At 38.9% G+C, this 19,608-nt stretch overlaps 1 protein-coding gene across 1 annotated transcript in view; it reads left to right on the top strand.

The window, feature by feature from the left end:
- The first annotated feature begins 353 nt into the window (after positions 1-353).
- LOC136876977 (1-acyl-sn-glycerol-3-phosphate acyltransferase alpha) overlaps positions 354-19,608 on the top strand; it is a 52,735-nt gene continuing 33,480 nt past the window's right edge. The window contains exons 1-2 of the mRNA XM_067150755.2: positions 354-551; positions 6,605-6,738. Coding sequence (XP_067006856.1) covers positions 367-551; positions 6,605-6,738 — 319 coding nt within the window. The 5' untranslated portion in view covers positions 354-366. The remainder of the gene's footprint in view (positions 552-6,604; positions 6,739-19,608) is intronic.

The following is a 19,608-nucleotide window of genomic DNA, read 5'->3' as shown; positions in this document are numbered from 1 at the left end:
TTACAAGAAAGCGCCTTGCTAGGTGTACCGCAGTTGCTTTGCGGCTTTGAGCAAATATTACAGTTAACCAACGGGTCAACTATAACACAATTACTTATATAATAACATCTCATTATTCACTAAATATCACATAGTGAGCCCGTTTTGAGTATTTCCTGGCGTTGAATTTTCATCGTGTTTTTCGCCCCCTATCCCTTTCCAGCTGTATCGAGATAAATCGTTCGATCTGTGATATCGATTGTGACAAGACTCGACTCTGGCGTTCAGAAGATTAAAGAGCTGCCGGCACCGCTGGGCGCTGACACCTTCGCAGCTGTCAAGTAGGTGCAAGTGTCATAGCGAACGTGTGAGAAGAAGTTAGGAACGATGGCACCTAGTTCGCTTGAATTGATTTTAATAGGCTTTATATTAATATTACCTTTTCTGTACGAAACAAGTAAGGCGTTTAGGTATTATTTCAAGTTTTTTGTATATTACGGGTTTGTTATGACTACTGCGATTGTGGTTATACCGGTCATGATATTTCGTCCTAAAGATGTAAGAAATTTGCTGTAAGTACTTATTATCTTTCAACGAATATGGCTTTATTGCTTGTGAGCAACAACACGTGTTGAATATTCTGTTGATAAACAGAGGTAAATTAATTACACCAATAGGAATGCAAATATTTTTAGCTCAGTTTTCTTATTAGTGTAACTTCTCTTCTCTCTATATATTATTTGAATTTCCATGTAAATATTGTAAGTACCATGAGTAAACAAACTGGTTCCCTAGTATTGTTAAGTATTGTGAAGTATCTTCGATATTTTCTCAATTTCATAATAAAATTATCGCAGTTTTCATAGGGTGTTTTTTGTTTTTCGCCTGTAAGGGATAGCAGTTAATTCTGTCGATTTCTTGTGTTCTCCAGTATTGGAGGTGATATCATTATTTTCATGATTAAAAATGCAATTTTTTTTATTAATATGGCTCGAGAGAGCGAGCTGGGGTTACAAATTCTTTTTTTTTTTTTTTTCACTCAGCATTGTTAAACTACACAAATTATAATTTTAGAATTTATTGCATTTTTTAATTACTTCATTTTCTGGTACCTAAGTTTAAAATAGTTTGGATTTAAGCTGGTTTATTTTCCAGACTGTACTTTGTATTCATGACAAGTTTTACTAGATCCAGTCCAATCAGCTGAGAGTATACTGCAAAGACGAGTTTGGCTGAGCTAGTGTCAGTAACTCACATTTTTCACTGTGCTGTCTGTTCTTTTTGAGTGCCAAGATATCAGACTGAAATTTTTGTATGCTATCTGGCATTAGAGCTAACTCGTTGGCGTCAGCCAAACTGCTTAGAACATTTCCACCCAACTAAATCTGGCCGTGTCATTTTATACTTTTTTTTTTTTTTCCGGAAAAGATCCTTGAATACTCTTGAAGAGGGACTGGTCAAATTTATGTAAGTGCCAAAGGAATGTTTTGAGGGAAAATTAAAGAAACTTTATGCCAGTAAATGTTAAAACAAATTTTTATTATTTTATAAACTATTACTCTTGAAAACCTCAATATCACTAACAAATGAGAGAAAACTAAATCACATGAGGCTTTTATAAACACAGCAGTACAGATGTGATTTATTACGTCCTTGTAGTCTTGGAAGGAAAAATCTAACTCCAAGTTGTTGGTTTAACCCAATGATCAAAACAAATCTGTTCATTTACTGTTGAGCACTTCCAGTACACTTCTAATTTTCTTCAGTTAAAGATTTGGGCATAGCACCAATGTCAGCTCTGTTAGATTGAGACTGCACATTTGGTAAAGCTAAACTTTCTGCTCTCTTCGCAAGGTTGATGGTGACACCTGGTTTAAACACTCTTATGTTTGTCCCAACATACAAGTTGTCTAGCAAAAATTCACACCAGGGTCTTCTTCAGGGATTCGTGGGCATGAAACCTTACTAATTACAAACTTAAAGGTTCCAGTGTATTTCGATGAGAATCTTCTCCTTCCCCATCATCTTCTATTTCACACTTATGTACTTTTTTTTTTTTTTCAAGCTTCACCTTTCACTATCCTGTGTTTCTTAACAAGATTTTCACTACTTTGGAAAGCTTTGCCATCCATTTTAATGCCTAACAAAAACAACCATTTACTGTATTAAACTGGGAAGCATTCAACATAATGCAGGCATCTGTAACTGTGAGTTGCATAGCATATAACGTAGATCAGTGGCGTATGCTGCGATCCAGACATAGGCTACCGCTAGACTTAGGTTACCCCTTTTCGATAATTGATTTAGTGAACGTGAAGCCTTCAGAGGTTTGAGCTGCAGCCAATAGCTAACGGAGAAGCCTGCTGTGTTGTCAAGGCTGCTTCACAAGCTACTGCCCTGGCCTCTGCTACTGTCAATACACAAAATCTGGCCAGTGGAGATGGTAACCTAAGGTTTAGCAAATTAAAGTCCGGCTTTGTGGCTAAATGGATAGAATGCTTGGCTTTGGTCCGATAGCCCCAGTTCAATTTTCGAGATCAACCCCCTCATACTGTTAATTTTCCTGGCTTGGGAACTGGGTGTTTATTACGTCTTTGCCATTCATTTTATCTTCATTAGGTCACCACCAAGCCTATACAGATGCCATGCATCATTATTATTATATTAAATAAACATGTAGAATTTTACAGTGGTCATACCCATCGTTCACTGGTTAATTGGCTTCCTCGGGAGATCAGTGGTGGTGTCTGACACATGATCACGGGTTCGATTCCAACCAACAAAAGAGAACACTAACCCTGAAAGAATTCATTTCATTTTAGCAGATCTACCTATAAAAAGAAAAGTATATTACTCCTATAACAGCAGCCCTGCAGTGTCTTCCTACAAGAATGAGGAAGTAAACGGGAGTGAAATACAAGCGCTCTGTTATCTATATAATTAAGTCAGAAGTATGAGGTGAGGAAGTACAGTACGTATGATGAGTAACGCATGGTTGATAGCAGTGGCGATCTGTCTGAGCGAAGCCTAGCACTGCTATCACCCCAGTCCCAGCACCTGTCAGACATACGTCAGCAAGCCACGTGAGTCTGGGCAAGAGGAGAAGGACTAGAGTCTAGGCTGCAAAATCAGTTTCCGATGCCTCGCTCTCGGAAATACGTGCAACGTTTTTTCTCACTGCTTTCAAGTTTTGTAAATGGAACAGTGTATCAGATGCTTATATTATAATGTGCTTTAGACTTCCATCATTCTGAATTTAGGTTTGGGCTTCAATAGCCTTGGTAGCCCCTACTAAACACCAGTGCTGTAGATCAGTTTACCGGGCGAGTTGGCCGTGCGTGTAGAGGCGCGCGGCTGTGAGCTTGCATCCGGGAGATAGTAGGTTCGAATCCCACTATCGGCAGCCCTGAAGATGGTTTTCCGTGGTTTCCCATTTTCACGCCAGGCAAATGCTGGGGCTGTACCTTAATTAAGGCCACGGCCGCTTCCTTCCAACTCCTAGGCCTTTCCTATCCCATCGTCGCCATAAGACCTATCTGTGTCGGTGCGACGTAAAGCCCCTAGCAAAAAAAAAAAAAAAAGTAGGTCAGTTAGAGGTGCAAGTTGGTTGAGGACATAACACCAGTGCCATTTGTTGGTACACTTTATAATGGAAAGAGAGAGCATCTGGACAAATCATTCAATACAGCACTGGTGTTGGTGCTTAGATCACTTTGCCCTGCCATTCTTCAGTTGATAGTACTGTAAGTTGATGGTTTAGCCTGTCATCATGCCTGCTCTGAAGAAAGAACTCATTATTCCATACTACAGCTGCCTGATTTTCAAAATAAATCATTTCACCTGCTTGTGATAACACATCCCCGACACCATAATAAATTCCTAAAAATGCACTATCTTAAATTGTTCGACAAACAATTTATTGAGATCTTTCTTTTTCTCTAAATAACTTTATTAACATTATATACCAACTTTAACATTCATTGTTGCTTTATTTTAAAGATCATTATATTCTGGTAATAAAATACCCAGTTTTTTAATTGTGTGTTAAGTGTAATATTTGCACCTTTGAAACTGTAATATTTGTACTAGTACTCTGGTACTCAATAATTAACTTATTTGTTGGTTGAATCTAGAATTAGGAGAGAGAAAGAAAAACAGCTAGGCCTGCATGGTAGATACCATTCTGAGATTTGCTTGGAGTTAAAATGGAAAATACTTATAAGGGTGCCCAAGAGGGAGCTTAAAATTGTTCTTTGCAATCATCCTCAAGAGGCTGACTGTCCCTCATTCCAACTCTCATACTAGGACATAAAATGCTCAGTGGTAGATTCTGCACAGTTACGGCGAGCACTGTAGCGGTAGGCACACAACACAGAGGATGATCCTCTGTTGTTAATGTCTTACTCACACAATAATCCCAGCTGTTTAATTCTGGAATCTGTGCATGTCCTGGCCAGACGAGAAAAAAAAAAAAGAAAAAAAAAACATTGGCCTAACAACACAGTAGTGCATAGCATAGAGCCTCACAAAGGGAGTGTCCTGGTGCACTGTTTCATGTTAGACCTTTGGCCTAATAGCAAGGACATTGTCTTCTTCTTTTTTTTTTTCCTAATGAAATATACCATTGTTGAATTCTAGGAGTGACATCATATTTAAGAAATTTTAGGCAGTGGCTGTTGATGCTGGAGATATTGAAAATGTCACACAATTTCTGATTTTAGGTTATAAAATGAAATATATTGCTAGGGTGGATTGGTGGGTTGACAGTATTGGAGGTGAAGACTTCTCTCTCCTACTTGTAATAGAAGATAAGATTTCTAGCATTTGCTGTCCCTAATTATGTAATTTATGCTGAGGGACTACGTTTACCTTCTTAATGACAGAGCCAGGAATTAAACCAGGCTGACTGGATGGGGAGCTCCTACTTTGCTTATTTTCTTGTCCACTGTGGCATTTATTACAGTACCAAGCTCGATAGCTGCAGTCGCTTGAGTGCGGCCAGTGTCCAGTAATCGGGAGATAGTGGGTTCGAGCCCCACTGTCAGCAGCCCTGAAGATGGTTTTCCGTGGTTTCCCATTTTCACACCAGGAAAATGCCGGGACTGTACCTTAACTAAGGCCATGGCCACTTCCTTCCAATTCCTAGGCCTTTCCTATCCCATCGTCGCCATAAGACCTATCTGTGTCGGTGCGACGTAAAGCAAATAGAAAAAAAAAAAAAATTATTACAGTATAAATTGAAGTCTTCTTGAGATGTGTTGTTGAAAAATTTATTTTTGGTTCTCATCTGAGGTAAGTGGCTCTTTGTACGCAGGTTAAACAATGTAGTCTTTCATTAAGGAAGACAGAAAGATGGCTTACATGTTTCAAACTATTGCAGCACCAGCTGAACCATTTAGTTACACTATTTATAGCATTAATGTTATTACTCTGTACACTAATAGTGCAGCACTTGCCATACTCTCACATCTGTATAAGAAGGAAAAGGTCAATGCAAAAGTATTCCATCGTAAGTGAAACATATCACAACCACAAGCATGTTGGATAATGTTCTTCATGTCCGCTGGTTACAGTTCTGATCATAATCTACAGTTGTCTGGATCTGAGAGTTTGGTAAAGGTATACAATGACCCATCAGTATCTGTACTGAGTGTAGGAATGTGAATTTTAGAAATCTTACCTTGTATAATATTTAGGAAAGAGAGATTTGTTTATTGCCAATGCAAAGGACCTATCAACCCACCCTTAGAAATTATATATTTACTTTTATAGCAAAATATTGGAAATCCTGCAACATTTTCCATACATCGCAAGTGAAATATGGTGTTGCTCTCAGAATTTAACACAGGAGCACACTCCTTTCAAGAGGCAATATGCAACCCCTGATGTATTAGACCAATGGGTTTCGTCACTAGCCAGAATGTTGTGCACAGACCAATAATTAAAAAGCACAAGTGTGTATGTCAGCAGTTGGTACTTGTATAAGAACTATTCTAGTGCAGCATGTTCCATATTCTCACTGCTGTATAAGAAGGAAAAGGTCAAATGCAAAAGTACTGTATCATAAGTGAGACCTATCACAGCCACAAGCATCTTGGATAATGTTCTTCATGTTCATTGGTTACAGTTCTGATCATGATCTACAGTTGTCTGGACCTGAGATATCCTCAAAAAATTAAAAAAGTCTTCGCTTCTAATCTGGAGATGAGTCAGAATAATGAAGTGTTTTAAATTACAACGGTTTTGGGATACGTGACTTCTGAAAAATTTAATGTCATTATACAGAAAAAGGTTTTGAAGTATTTCTAGCCATGTGTGACTTGTACCCTGCCCTTTACTTTAAAAATCAGGCTGCAGATCTGGAGATCTGGAGATATAAAATTAGTAGTGCTTGACAGTAGTTTTTCATTGTTATCTCCTGTATTTTCATTGAAATAATAATTTACAAATACTTCAAATACTCACATATTCGAGAGGTCCTGTAGGACAGACTGTGGATATTCACAAGGATCTGTATCTACACCTGATAAAATATTAAATGCGAGTAACATACAATACCATATGCTTATTCTTTTGAGTGACTGTACATACTTACTGTACTTTCAGTTTATCTGCTCTTTTTCAGTCTGGCTTCTTCCATTTGCCATCATATATCTGGCCTGATTGGACTTAAATGGGAACTTAGAGGGACTGAACATATAGAGAAAGAACAGGCCTGTGTCATCGTTGCTAATCATCAGAGCTCACTGGATATATTAGGTTAGTAATATTAAATATAGGACAAATTATGGAAATTATTCTGTGTTATCTGATAATTAAGTCACATTGTTTGTATAGAAAAAGTTAGTATAATTTGTTAATAATCTGGATACCAGTAGCAGGAGATTCTGGAAGGCAGGCAGACCTTATTGCAAGAAGTATTTCAAGTCACACTATATTTTCATTTAGTGTGACATGCCTTCTTAACTGTTACAGTTGACAATAACATTATTAAGACCTGGTTAACTATAGAGTTCTCAGTCAACATGTCATTAACTCAGGGAGATTCACATACTCTTCACTTAGGTATATACTGTGTTTGAAAATGCAGTTCAAGTATTTTATGTGGCTTTAGGATGAAACATCATGTGATGTACTGTTAACAGTTCGTTCTTTCAAGGTTTAGGGCTTGCAACTTGTTCCAGTCTCAGATCCATCTTTTCACATGTCAGGTTAAGTCTCTCTTCCCTTAATATTTTGTAAGCCCAGGCTTCTTGTCTCTTGCATTAATGGAAGTGTTCATTTGTTGTTATCCACTTTCATTTATTGAGAATATTCTTTTTCCCCCATATTTTTTAACTGTCATTTGATTCATCTCAGAAATTTATTTTCGATGACTTGGATATGACTGACATCAGATGTTTTCATATCCTATGATCCAGATCAATTTTTAAAATTAGGATGACCTAACTCTTTTTTATAAAACTGAATCCTTATATCAGTGGTGATACTTGTCTTTTTTTAAGGAAAAGTGCATACATCTGGACAACCATTCTCTTTCCTCATGCATTTTACATTATTGTTCCATGCCTTATGTGATATCTCTGTAAGATACAGTATTAAAAAGAAATATTCCCAGAAAATAATATTAATATACATACATCTTCATTATAGACTGAATACCTTGCAGTGTTCAGTGCACAGGCCTGTATGAATTAACTAAGCTCCTCCGCAATCCTCTGTTTACAACTAGATCTGTGGCCTCGTTTAGTTCCACACCTCTTAATGCAAAACCTACCTTACTAATATATCATGTTCTACATCTGCAATTAATTAGTTGCAACTCTCTAGAGTGCCTTTTTACTGACTTCGCATTATTTCTAAACTAGTTGTCATACCCCTTATTGACGAGATTGACGCGATAAGAGAATATTGTACAATATTCAATTTTTACAGTTGTCCCTCCATCTATTCAGTGTCTGCATAGGGAGGGTATATTCGCAATACCACGTTCAAGAAAATGAAGTCCCACAGGGATCGGTTCTCAGTGTCCCTCAGTTTGTGAGTGCCATAAACAGTATTGTCGCTGCTGCTGGTTCAGCAATAATACCGTCGATATACACTTAAGAAAATGGGTATTGCAACACCATGAAGGCACTGGTCCTTTGTGTTGACTTTCAAGATATGGAACGATGCCATGTAGGTACGTAAACGCTCAAAGTTTCAGACCCATTGCATTGTTGCTACAGGTCTCCCCACGTGATTGGTCGCGGAGTAATCAACTCCAGTATACGGACTCTGGTGTAGCGTAGTTGACTTGCAGTCTGTGCAGTAAAGTGTTCCCCGTCAAACATGCCATGACGACAGAGAAGAGCACGCTATCAACAACTGTCGCCGTTTGAGAGGGCTCGGATAATTGGGCTGTGTGAGACTGGATTATCGCTAAGGACTGTCGCTGCACGTGTTGGCCGACAGGCATCTACGGTACAACATGCATGGCAGCAGTGGTCAGATGAAGGTACCCACACTCGTAAACCTGGCGCAGGCCCAGCACGACAGACAACTGTGAGAGAGGATCGCCGCATCGTTCGGATGGCCCGGATGGAACCCCATGCAACAGCAGCGCAAATTCGAGCAGCTGTGGCACCCCACGTTACACAGCAGACAGTTGGTAATCGCCTGCGTGCAGCTGGCTTACAAGCCCATGTCCCTGCAGAAGGTGTTCCATTGACCCCACAACAGCGACGCGTAAGGCTGGCCTGTTGTCGAGAGAGATCGACGTGGGTCGACGAATGGCATAGGGTCGTCTTTAGTGATGAATCACGCTTCTGTCTTGCCCGCAGTGATCGCCGGAATTGTGTGCGCCGATGTACCAGGGAGAGGGGCCGCCCAGATCTTATTGTCGAGAGGCACACAGGGCCAACACCAAGCATTATGGTCTGGGGAGCTATTGGCTTTAATGTGAAATCACAATTAGTTCTTGTTGAGGGCACTATGACTGCTCGACAATACGTTGATAGGGTACTCAATCCAGTGGTTGTCCCTATGATGGTGAATATTCCTAATGGGATGTTTCAGCAGGACAGTGCCCGGGTTCACACTGCACGTATCTCCAGAGAAGCTCTCCACGACATCACAACCTTAGAATGGCCTGCCAGATCCCCGGACCTCAGTCATATTGAGCATTTGTGGGACATGATGGGTCGGCAACTGGCCAACCGTCCTCAGCCACCCACAAGTCTGGAACGACTGACCCGTGCAGTGCAACAAGCATGGGCCACAATTCCTCAGGAAGCGATCCAGGGCCTTATTGACTCCATGCCTTAACGAATTCATCATTGTATTGCAGCTCGTGGTGGGCATATCCTGTATTGATTGTTGTCCAAACTTGTGGTCAGAGGGACCTGAAAGCAATCATCGAATCACAACCGAACACTCGTCCTGCATGTTCATTTACAGCAATGTAGCCTCACTCCTTCTGGGTGTTGCAATTTCCATTTTCTTCAGTGTATGTAGACGATTTTTCACTGCATTATAGGTCGCAAAATTTCACTGTCGCCAAGCGACAATTACAGCAAGCAATTACGAGAGTGGAACAGTGGACCTTAGAACATGGCTTTCGGTTTTCAACCGCAAAGACATCTGTTGTGCACTTTTGCCGGAAGCGCACTCTTCACTCTCATCCTGAGCTTTATTTGAGGAATGTCACTCTTCCCATAGTAGACACTTGCCGATTTCTTGGGCTCCTTTTCGATAGCAAATTATCGTGGGAACCATGTGTGCGGCAGTTAAAAGCGAAATGCGCTAAGAAGCTTAACATCTTGAAGTTCCGTAGTGGCACTGCTTGGCGGGGCAGATCACATGGTGCTCCTACGATTTTATAGGGTTCATATTTTATCCAGATTAGACTACGGCAGTGCAGCATATGGATCAGCAAGGCAAAGCATCGTAGCCAAACTGAATAGCATTCACCACAGCGGAGTTAGGTTGGCAACAGGAGCTTTTCGTACAAGCCCCATTGCTAGCCTGCTAGCTGAATCTGGTGTACCGCTTTTACATCTGTGGCGCCAGCAAATGCTTCTGTCCTATGCTGCAAATTTGTGACAGATGCCACTTCACCCAAGCTATCCTTGCGTATTCCACAATGGAAACATTCGGCTGTACGCTGCTTACCCTCGAGCAACGCAACGGGTTGGAATACTCTTGGATATTAGTCACCGATTAATTGATGCACCTTCAGTTCCTTGTCTTGTCAGAAGACCAAGTAGGGTACCTCCTTGGATAATACACCGACCTGAAATTATTCTAGACTAGCTGATGTACCCGTGTTTCGCTACGGGATTCTCAGAAAGACTGACTTGGTGGTTTTCCTAACTGAATTCAACATAGGTCATTACAAAAACGTCAGTAGGAATGTAGCGATTGAAAGCAATGTTATCATATAAAATACTCGATCAAATGAAAAACCGCACACTTTCTCACTTTCAACGAACAGTACTACGGTGCCGATCTAAGAGTCCAAAGTTCCAGAGCTGGAATAACCAGGTCGCAGGCTGCCGTAAACACTCCTCTGTCATTATTTCGTTAAATATGCACACTACTCATTCCAATCAGTGCCTCAGAGTAGGGATTGAATAGCTCGAATACTATGATGAACCAGTGTATTACGTATCAGATATATGAGAAAATGTATGAACCAGAGGAATGGCATGCTAAAGAAGAAAGTTATCTTATTCCCCAGCTACTTCCCGCCAATATACAGGCAGGCTGTTAGAGTCGGTACGACCAGGCGAGTTGCCCATGTGGTTAGGGGCGCGCAGCTGTGAGCTTGCAACCGGGAGTTAATGGATTCGAACCCCACTGCCGGCAAACCTAAAGATGGTATTCCGTGGTTTCCCACTTTCACACCAGTCACACCAGGCTGTACCTTAAAGCCAAGGCCGCTTCCTTCACACCACTGTTCATTTCCTATCCCATCGTCACCATAAGACCTACCTGTGTCGGTGCGACGTCAAGCAAATTAAAAAAACCTTGGTACGCTGCAGTAATCCTATCTATCGGGGATGAGAGGAAACAGAAGACAAAAAGCACATCACAACAAACAATGGTCAATGTAATGTTATTGTTGATAAAGTTTATGAGCTTTCTATATTGCAGGCCTTCACATTAGTTTTCTTTCGACTCTGTAATATTAGGGTGTCTTACAAAATTATTGATATCATAGACTGTAGTTCCTTATTCTCAGACTTTACATGCCGATTTTCACTAAATTCTGTTTACCCCCTTTCTCGTGACTCGGCGCTGATATGGACCTAGTAACAAAAATCCAAATTCATGAATATCGCTGATTATATGAGGTACGGTAACAATGTATAAGGCATAAGTGATTGGAAATTTAATAACTTCTTACATAACTACTACGAACTTACGACATAACTAAAGTTATGTTAGTTATGTAGTATTTATCGTTACGACCACTAATAACATAAATAACTTATTTATTGAGAATTACATTTCAGGCCTTCCCCTAAACTACCATTTCACTCAATGTGAATAAAATAATTTGTAGCCTAGATTGCAGTGGTTCATCACCCGACATTACCTACCGATTTTTATTAAATTCTCTTCAGTCCTTTTCTATTGATGCGTGTACAGACAGACAGACAGACAGAAATTACGGAAAAGTAAAAACTGCATTTCCTTGTTACTGTGGACATGACAGATACAGAAATATCATTCATTTCAAATGCTGAACAATGCACAGGCAAGACACTTATTTTATATATAGATTACATTTCAGGCCTTCCCCTAAACTACCATTTCACACAGTGCGAATAACATTATTGATAGCCTAGATTATAGCGACCTATTCTCCGACTTCTCATACCAATTTTCGTGAAGATACGACCACTAATAAATTAAATATTTGACAATTAAATTTTAGGCCTTCCCCTAAACTACCATTTTTCTCGGCGTGTATAGCCTATATTGTAGCGACTTATTTCCCATCTTTGTCTAGCGATTTTCGTTAAGACACGACCACTAATAACATAAATATTTGAGAATTAAATTTCAAGCCTTCCCCTAAACTACCATTTCACTCAGCGTGATTAAAATAATTTGTAGCCTAGATTGTAGTGGTTCATCACCCGACTTTACATTCCGATTTTCATTAAATTCTCTTGAGCCATTTTCTCGTGATGCGTGTACATACATACAGACAGACAGACAGACAGACAGAAATTACGGAAAAGTAAAAAATGCATTTTCTTGTTACTGTGGACATGACCGATACAGAAATACCATTCTTTTCAAATTCTGAGCAATGTACAGACAAAACTCTTATTTTATATATATAGATTTGCACACTGGCATGAAGGAAAACACGGACCCCTCGATTTATCGGAGACTCTTCCTGTCTGTTGTCGGCCAGTACCCTGATTGGGTCGTTGTTTTCACGGATGGCTCGAGGCAGAAGCGGGAGTAGACTGTGCATTCGTTGTTTACAATAACAGGTTCCTTTTTCCTCTACCGAAAATCTGTAGTGTGTACACAGCAGAGCTCTATGCCATCTGTGAAGCTCTGCGATACACACTTGTCTGAGCGCCGGCAATTTCTGCTGTGTACTGACTCGTTGAGTACACTACAATCTACAGATACCTGTTTCCCTCGGCACCCTCTGGTGCAGCAGATCCAGGACCTGCTGGCCAGGTGTTTGGATGCTGGCACCAGAGTTCTGTTAATGTGGCTCCCCAGCCACGTAGATGTAGAAGGAAATGAGTTAGCTGATAAGGCTGCCAAGGAGGCTGTTACCTTGCCCTCGTTGCCTTACAAGGTTCCAGCCAGTGACATTCGCTCTCTGCAGAGATATCTGGTTATATCCCATTGACAGATGAAATGGCAGACCACCCATCCCCCAAATAAGCTGAGAGCGATAAAAGGAACTACGGAGGTATGGAAGACTTAGGACTTCTTGGAGAGAAGCAGTGGTGTTAGGTCGTCTACAGATTGGCCATGGCATAGTAACGCACTCCTAACTACTGAAGTGTGAAGGCCCCCCTGGTGGGTACTTGTGGCAGTCATCTAACGATGGTACACATCCTTACGGAGTGCGTGGACCTGGCCAATCTGCGCTATAGTCTACAACTCCCGAGTGCCATTTGCCTCATTCTACGAGATGGCGTACAGTCAGCAGACCTTGTCATCCGTTTCATGGGGGATAGTGGGCTTTTTTATTGTGTGTAATAATATCTTTTATAATTGTGTATTTTTGTTAACTACGCTTTTATCCCATTGACTCTATTTTAGTTCATGTTTGCATATTTTAATACGTTATTTTAACTTCTAACTTGAATGATATATTTCTCTGTATTTTAAGGCAATGCCTTATTCCATTGTAACCTATATTTTCTATAATATTATTAGAAAACTAGCAAGATGCCCGCGCTTCGCTATGTTTTAAACTGAAAGTTATTATTCGAAGTTTTACATTTTGGAGAGTCCACTTCAGCCGAGCCTGTAAAATATGCCCTCAGTTCGTACATCAAGCAGTTTTCCTATCAAAATCAGCATTAGACAGCAGTGGTTGCTGTATCACTTTTAAATTATTGTGTAGGTTGTTTTTGTAAAACTCTTAAAATGATAATATTTTGAAGATGTTACTGTACTCCTCTTTGACAGGTTGGTTGAAGCAATGTAACTTTAAAGCTTTCCTGTCTGTCTAACACACTATAACATATCTGTAAAAAAAACACACACATACTATTAAACAAAGAATGGCATGTTTCATTTTACAAGGACATCTTCATATTCTATCAAATCACTTTAAAACATGCACAAATATGTACAATATTGTTTACTTTGCATAAACTAGTCAATGATTATGAATTGTTGATGTTATGAACAAATAGTGAATGTATTACCTTTACAGTCACTTTAGTAAATTACTAGATGTAGTACCCATCGTTGATGGGACAGCCACTTATCATGTGCATAATTACATGTTTGTCCACCCCTTATATTGTTCCCCCAGAGTTTGAGACACATTTGTGGGCATGCCTTTACCTGTCAGCGGCTTGTTGTGACGTTCCCGCTTCCTTGCTGTCTATGGTCCTTTGCACTTTCATATTCTTTTGCATTATTGCTGATCTTGATTTGATCTCTTCTTTCCTGTATAAAATAAAGCCATATATCAGGTTAATATTTAAAAAAATAAATGGCAGATATACACAGCCTTTAAAACATTGCCAGAACAAATACCATAGCAACTCTCTCTACAGACTATAGAGTTAGTTACCTGCTCTTGGACTTACCAACTTTCACATGACTGCCGCTGATATTTCCCTATTTATGGCTGTATTGGAAAAAGATTTAGAACTAAAAATTGCCATGAGCTATTTTCATCTAAAACCAACCATAAGAGAGATAAATCCAGTTTAATACTTAGGCCTCTTCTGAAGCATCCCCTCCTGCTGAAAGTTTTTTTGAACAGCTTATAGCTAAGATCATACTCATCCTTATTCTAAACCAAATACCAAGTTTCATTTAAATCCACACATCTGTTTTTCCCAGGATGCTGTAACAGACACAGACAAATATTAAACTGAATTTGAAAATGAATCTTTTCTTAGTCATTATTCTAAAGATCAAACTGTTTAAGCTCTAATTTAATTTATTACGCCCTCAAACTTTACAGGGCGCCTTTTAGTAGAATTAACTGTGTTCTCATAGAACTTTATAGTTGTGGCTACTTATTATCAAGCATTTCACTCGCCCCTACGGCATAATTTGAACTGTTTAGGCTCCAAACTTATTTCTAACACCCTCAACCAATACAAGGCGCCGTTTAACAAGATTCGACGCAGCAATATGTGTTCTTATAGAATTACTAATATGCAATTTGTTACCACATTTTTAGACAAGGACATTCAAAAAAGTATATAAGTTACGACTGTTTGTAAGGCTTTATTTAGGCTTTAATATAAGAATATCTTAACTACTGTCATCCCTCTTGCTCATCTTTTGTTGCATATACCTACATCATCCTCACTTTTATCATTTGTAATTTATCTTTTAAAACAACTACAATTAAGAACAATCAAGATCCTGATTTATTATCTTTCAGGTTTGAGATTAAGGCTGAAGATGCCCTTAAATAAAGGGCAAAACATGTCCCTATAATTTTCTTCATAAAATTTAATTCTTAATTAAAATCACTCTTTATGTATTGAATAGGTGGAATAAAATGAACATTAATATTTCTTTGACTTCAATGGTACAATCTTTGTTGCATATTTATGGTCGTGGTTTCAATCCGGACCTATTGCATTTATAATTGGTTTATTTAGAACAGTGCAGTTTATTCCATTGGGTAATAGGTTAGATCTCAGAATTCACTCAGACTTGTTTGTATTTGTGTGTAAACGTCTTCCCAGACATTTGGGAATAGTTTGAGTGAGTTTATACTTTATTTTCCCATACACACGAGGTCATGCTAAAGACAATTATAGTTATACTTGGTCTTGTCCTCAATAAATTCAAGCAATTCTCAACTAAATAAATTAACATTGTAATTATTCATTTGTATTCACCATTGTTTATTTGAGTAATTTTCCATCATCATCTGGAGTCTAATAAACCCTTTTTATTTACAAATTTTAAATAATGTTCTCATTCGTTTTTGGTTAGATGACACCCATATCTCTCCTACCCTTTAAGCCACTAAGTTATACATATTTATTATGCCCAATAGATTTAAAACCCAGTTTACGACCCTGTAGATATATCGCCAGAGACCTATATGGGTAAGGGGCAGGTGCAGTATAAAAGGCAATGTTCTGACTGATCGTCTATCAATGCCCAGGCAAACCTACTCAACATAATCAAATAAAATTTTGGGGATGGATGCTATTACAGTGTAGGCACCCAGTAAGGAAGGGTTCCAAAAGGAATTGCGCCTCTAAGGGGATGACACTGGGGTAAAAACCTGAAAACAAAAATTTTCATTGCTCCAAAACCGTTCACCAAACAAAATTGAAATTTCACTCAATGATTGCTCCTTTATGAAGTAGATGTTAAATAACACAAGTTTAGAAACAAAATTCAGCCCTTAAGGATTGAGTGGGGGTTAATATCCAAAAACAAAAATATTCATTTCTCTGAAACTGTTTGACACACCAGGTTGAAATTTCACATGATGGTTCCTCCTATATGTCTTAGATTTTGAATAAAATGTTATCTATATATATAAAATAAGAGTTTTGTCTGTACATTGCTCAGAATTTGAAAAGAATGGTATTTCTGTATCGGTCATGTCCACAGTAACAAGAAAATGCATTTTTTACTTTTCCGTAATTTCTGTCTGTCTGTCTGTCTGTCTGTGTGTCTGTCTGTCTGTCTGTGTGTCTGTCTGTCTGTCTGTCTGTCTGTCTGTCTGTCTGTCTGTCTGTCTGTCTGTCTGTCTGTCTGTCTGTCTGTATGTGTGTATGTACACGCATCACGAGAAAACGGCTAAAGAGAATTTAATGAAAATCGGAATGTAAAGTCAAGTGATGAACCGCTACAATCTAGGCTATAAATTATTTTAATCACACTGAGTGAAATGGTAGTTTAGGGGAAGGCCTGAAATTTAATTCTCAAATATTTGTTATGAGTGGTCGTGTCTTAATGAAAATCGCTAGACAAAGATGGGAAATAAGTCGCTACAATATAGGCTATACACGCTGATAAAAATGGTAGTTTAGGGGAAGGCCTAAAATTTTATTGTCAAATATTTATTTTATTAGTGGTCGTATCTTCACGAAAATTGGTATGCAAAGTCGGGGAATAGGTCGCTATAATCTAGGCTATCAATAATGTTATTCGCACTGTGTGAAATGGTAGTTTAGGGGAAGGCCTGAAATGTAATCTATATATAAAATAAGTGTTTTGCCTGTACATTGCTCAGAATTTGAAATGAATGGTATTTCTGTATCTGTCATGTCCACAGTAACAAGGAAATGCATTTTTTACTTTTCCGTTCTGTCTGTCTGTCTGTCTGTCTGTCTGTCTGTCTGTCTGTCTGTCTGTCTGTCTGTCTGTCTGTCTGTCTGTCTGTCTGTCTGTCTGTCTGTCTGTCTGTCTGTCTGTCTGTCTGTCTGTCTGTCTGTCTGTCTGTCTGTCTGTCTGTCTGTCTGTCTGTCTGTCTGTCTGTCTGTCTGTCTGTCTGTCTGTACATGCATCAATAGAACACGGCTGAAGAGAATTTAATGAAAATCGGTATGTAATGTCGGGTGATGAACCACTACAAGTTCGGCTATAAATTATTTTATTCACGCTGAGTGAAATGGTAGTTTAGGGGAAGGCCTGAAATGTAATTCTCAAATAAGTTATTTATGTTATTAGTGGTCGTATCAATAAACATATATAAAATAAGAGTTTTGTCTGTACATTACTCAGAATTTGAAAAGAATGGTATTTCTGTATCATGTCCACAGTGACAACAAAATGCATTTTTTACTTTTCCGTAATGTCTGTCTGTCTGTCTGTCTGTCTGTCTGTCTGTCTGTCTGTCTGTCTGTCTGTATGTATGTATGTACACGCATCACGATAAAACGGCTGAGAGAATTTAATGAAAATCGGTATGTAATGTCGGGTGATGAACCACTGCAATCTAGGCTACAAATTATTTTATTCACGCTGAGTGAATTGGTAGTTTAGGGGAAGGTCTGAAATGTAATTCTCAAATAAGTTATTTATGTTATTAGTGGTCGTATCGATAAATACTACATAACTAACCTAACTTTAGTTATATCATAAGTTAGTAGTAGTTATGTAAGGAGTTATTAAATTTCCGATCACTTATGTCTTATACATTGTTACCGTACCGCATATAATCGAAGATATTCATGAATTTGTATTTTTGTTACTAAGTCCATATCAGCACCGAGTCACGAGAAAATGGGAAACAGAATTTAGTGAAAATCGGTATGTAAAGTCTGAGAATAAGGAACGACAGTCTATGATATAAATAATTTTGTAAGACACCCTAATATCACAGAGTCGAAAGAAAAACTAATGTGAAGGCCTGCAATATAGAAAGCTCATAAACTTTATCAACAATAACACTACATTGACCATTGTTTGTTGTGATGTGCTTTTTGTATTCTGTTTCCTCTCCTCCCCGATAGATAGGATTACTGCAGCGTACCGAGGTTGTTTTTTTTTTTTTTTAATTTGATTAACGTCGCACCGACACAGGTAGGTCTTATGGCGAATTACATTGACCATTGTTTGTTGTGATGTGCTTTTTGTCTTCTGTTTCCTCTCATCCCCGATAGATAGGATTACTGCAGCATACCAAGATTTTTTTAATTTGTTTGACGTCGCACCGACACAGGTAGGTCTTATGGCGACGATGGGATAGGAAATGAATAGTGGTGTGAAGGAAGCGGCCTTGGCTTTAAGGTACAGCCTGGTGTGACTGGTGTGAAAGTGGGAAACCACGGAATACCATCTTCAGGGTTGCCGGCAGTGGGGCTCGAATCCACTATCTCCCGGATGCAAGCTCACAGCTATGCGCACCTAACCACACGGGCAACTCGCCTGGTCGTAGCCGTCGTACCGACTGTAACAGCCTGCCTGTATATTGGCGGGAAGTAGCAGGGGAGTAAGATAACTTTCTTCTTTAGGATGCCATTCCTCTGGTTCATACATTTTCTCATATATCTGGTACGTAACACACTGGTTCATCACAGTATTCGAGCTATTCAATCCCTACTCTGAGGCACTGATTGGAATGAGTAGTGTGCATATTTAACGGAATAATGACAGAGGAGTGTTCACGGCAGTCTGCGATCTGGTTATTCCAGCTCTGGAACTTTGGACTGTTAGATCGGCACCGTAGTACTGTTCGTTGAAAGTGAGAAAGTGTGCGGTTTTTCATTTGATCGTGTATTTTATATAATAACATTGCTTTCAATCGCTACATTCCTACTGACGTTTTCGTAATGACCTATGTTGAATTCAGTTAGGAAAACCACCAAGTCAGTCTTTCTGAGAATCCCGTAGCGAAGCACGGGTACATCAGCTAGTCTTTAAATAATACAACCCTAAGGGGTTGCAACCCGGGGGCTGATTACATATTCATTTCTCTCAAACCGTTTGACATATGAGCTTGAAATTTCACATGATGATTGTCCTATAGGCCTATGTCATAGATTTTGAACAAGAAGTGGTCTTAAATCAATGCATAATACATGAGTGGGAAAAGCCTGACAACATAAATATTCATTTCTCTCAAACCATTCACTACACGAGTTAGAAATTTCACTTGACAGTTTCTCTTATATGTCTTAGATTTTAAATAAAAAGTGGCCTTAAAATAATGCACCCTTAACCCTTGAATACCCGAATTTTTTTATTTTTTGAAATGTTCAATTTTCTTAATAAACATTCTTAGGATAGGGTATTATTCAAGGAATATCCATTATTTTGAAGCAAACGTGTTTAGTTTCGGAAATACAGGGTGTTGCATATATGTTAGTTTTCTTCAAGAAAATAATGAAAATTAGAGGACGGTGAGCATGGAGAAGAAGATATAAGTTATTGCTGAGTTGATTATTACTAAGAGATAAAATATTTTATATACAGTAGGACATTATTTACAGTACC

This window comes from Anabrus simplex, chromosome 1 (assembly GCF_040414725.1).
Source record: "Anabrus simplex isolate iqAnaSimp1 chromosome 1, ASM4041472v1, whole genome shotgun sequence".
Lineage (NCBI taxonomy): Eukaryota > Metazoa > Arthropoda > Insecta > Orthoptera > Tettigoniidae > Anabrus > Anabrus simplex.
Note: the sequence above shows the minus strand (reverse complement) of the source record. Positions and strands in the feature narration are given on the sequence as shown.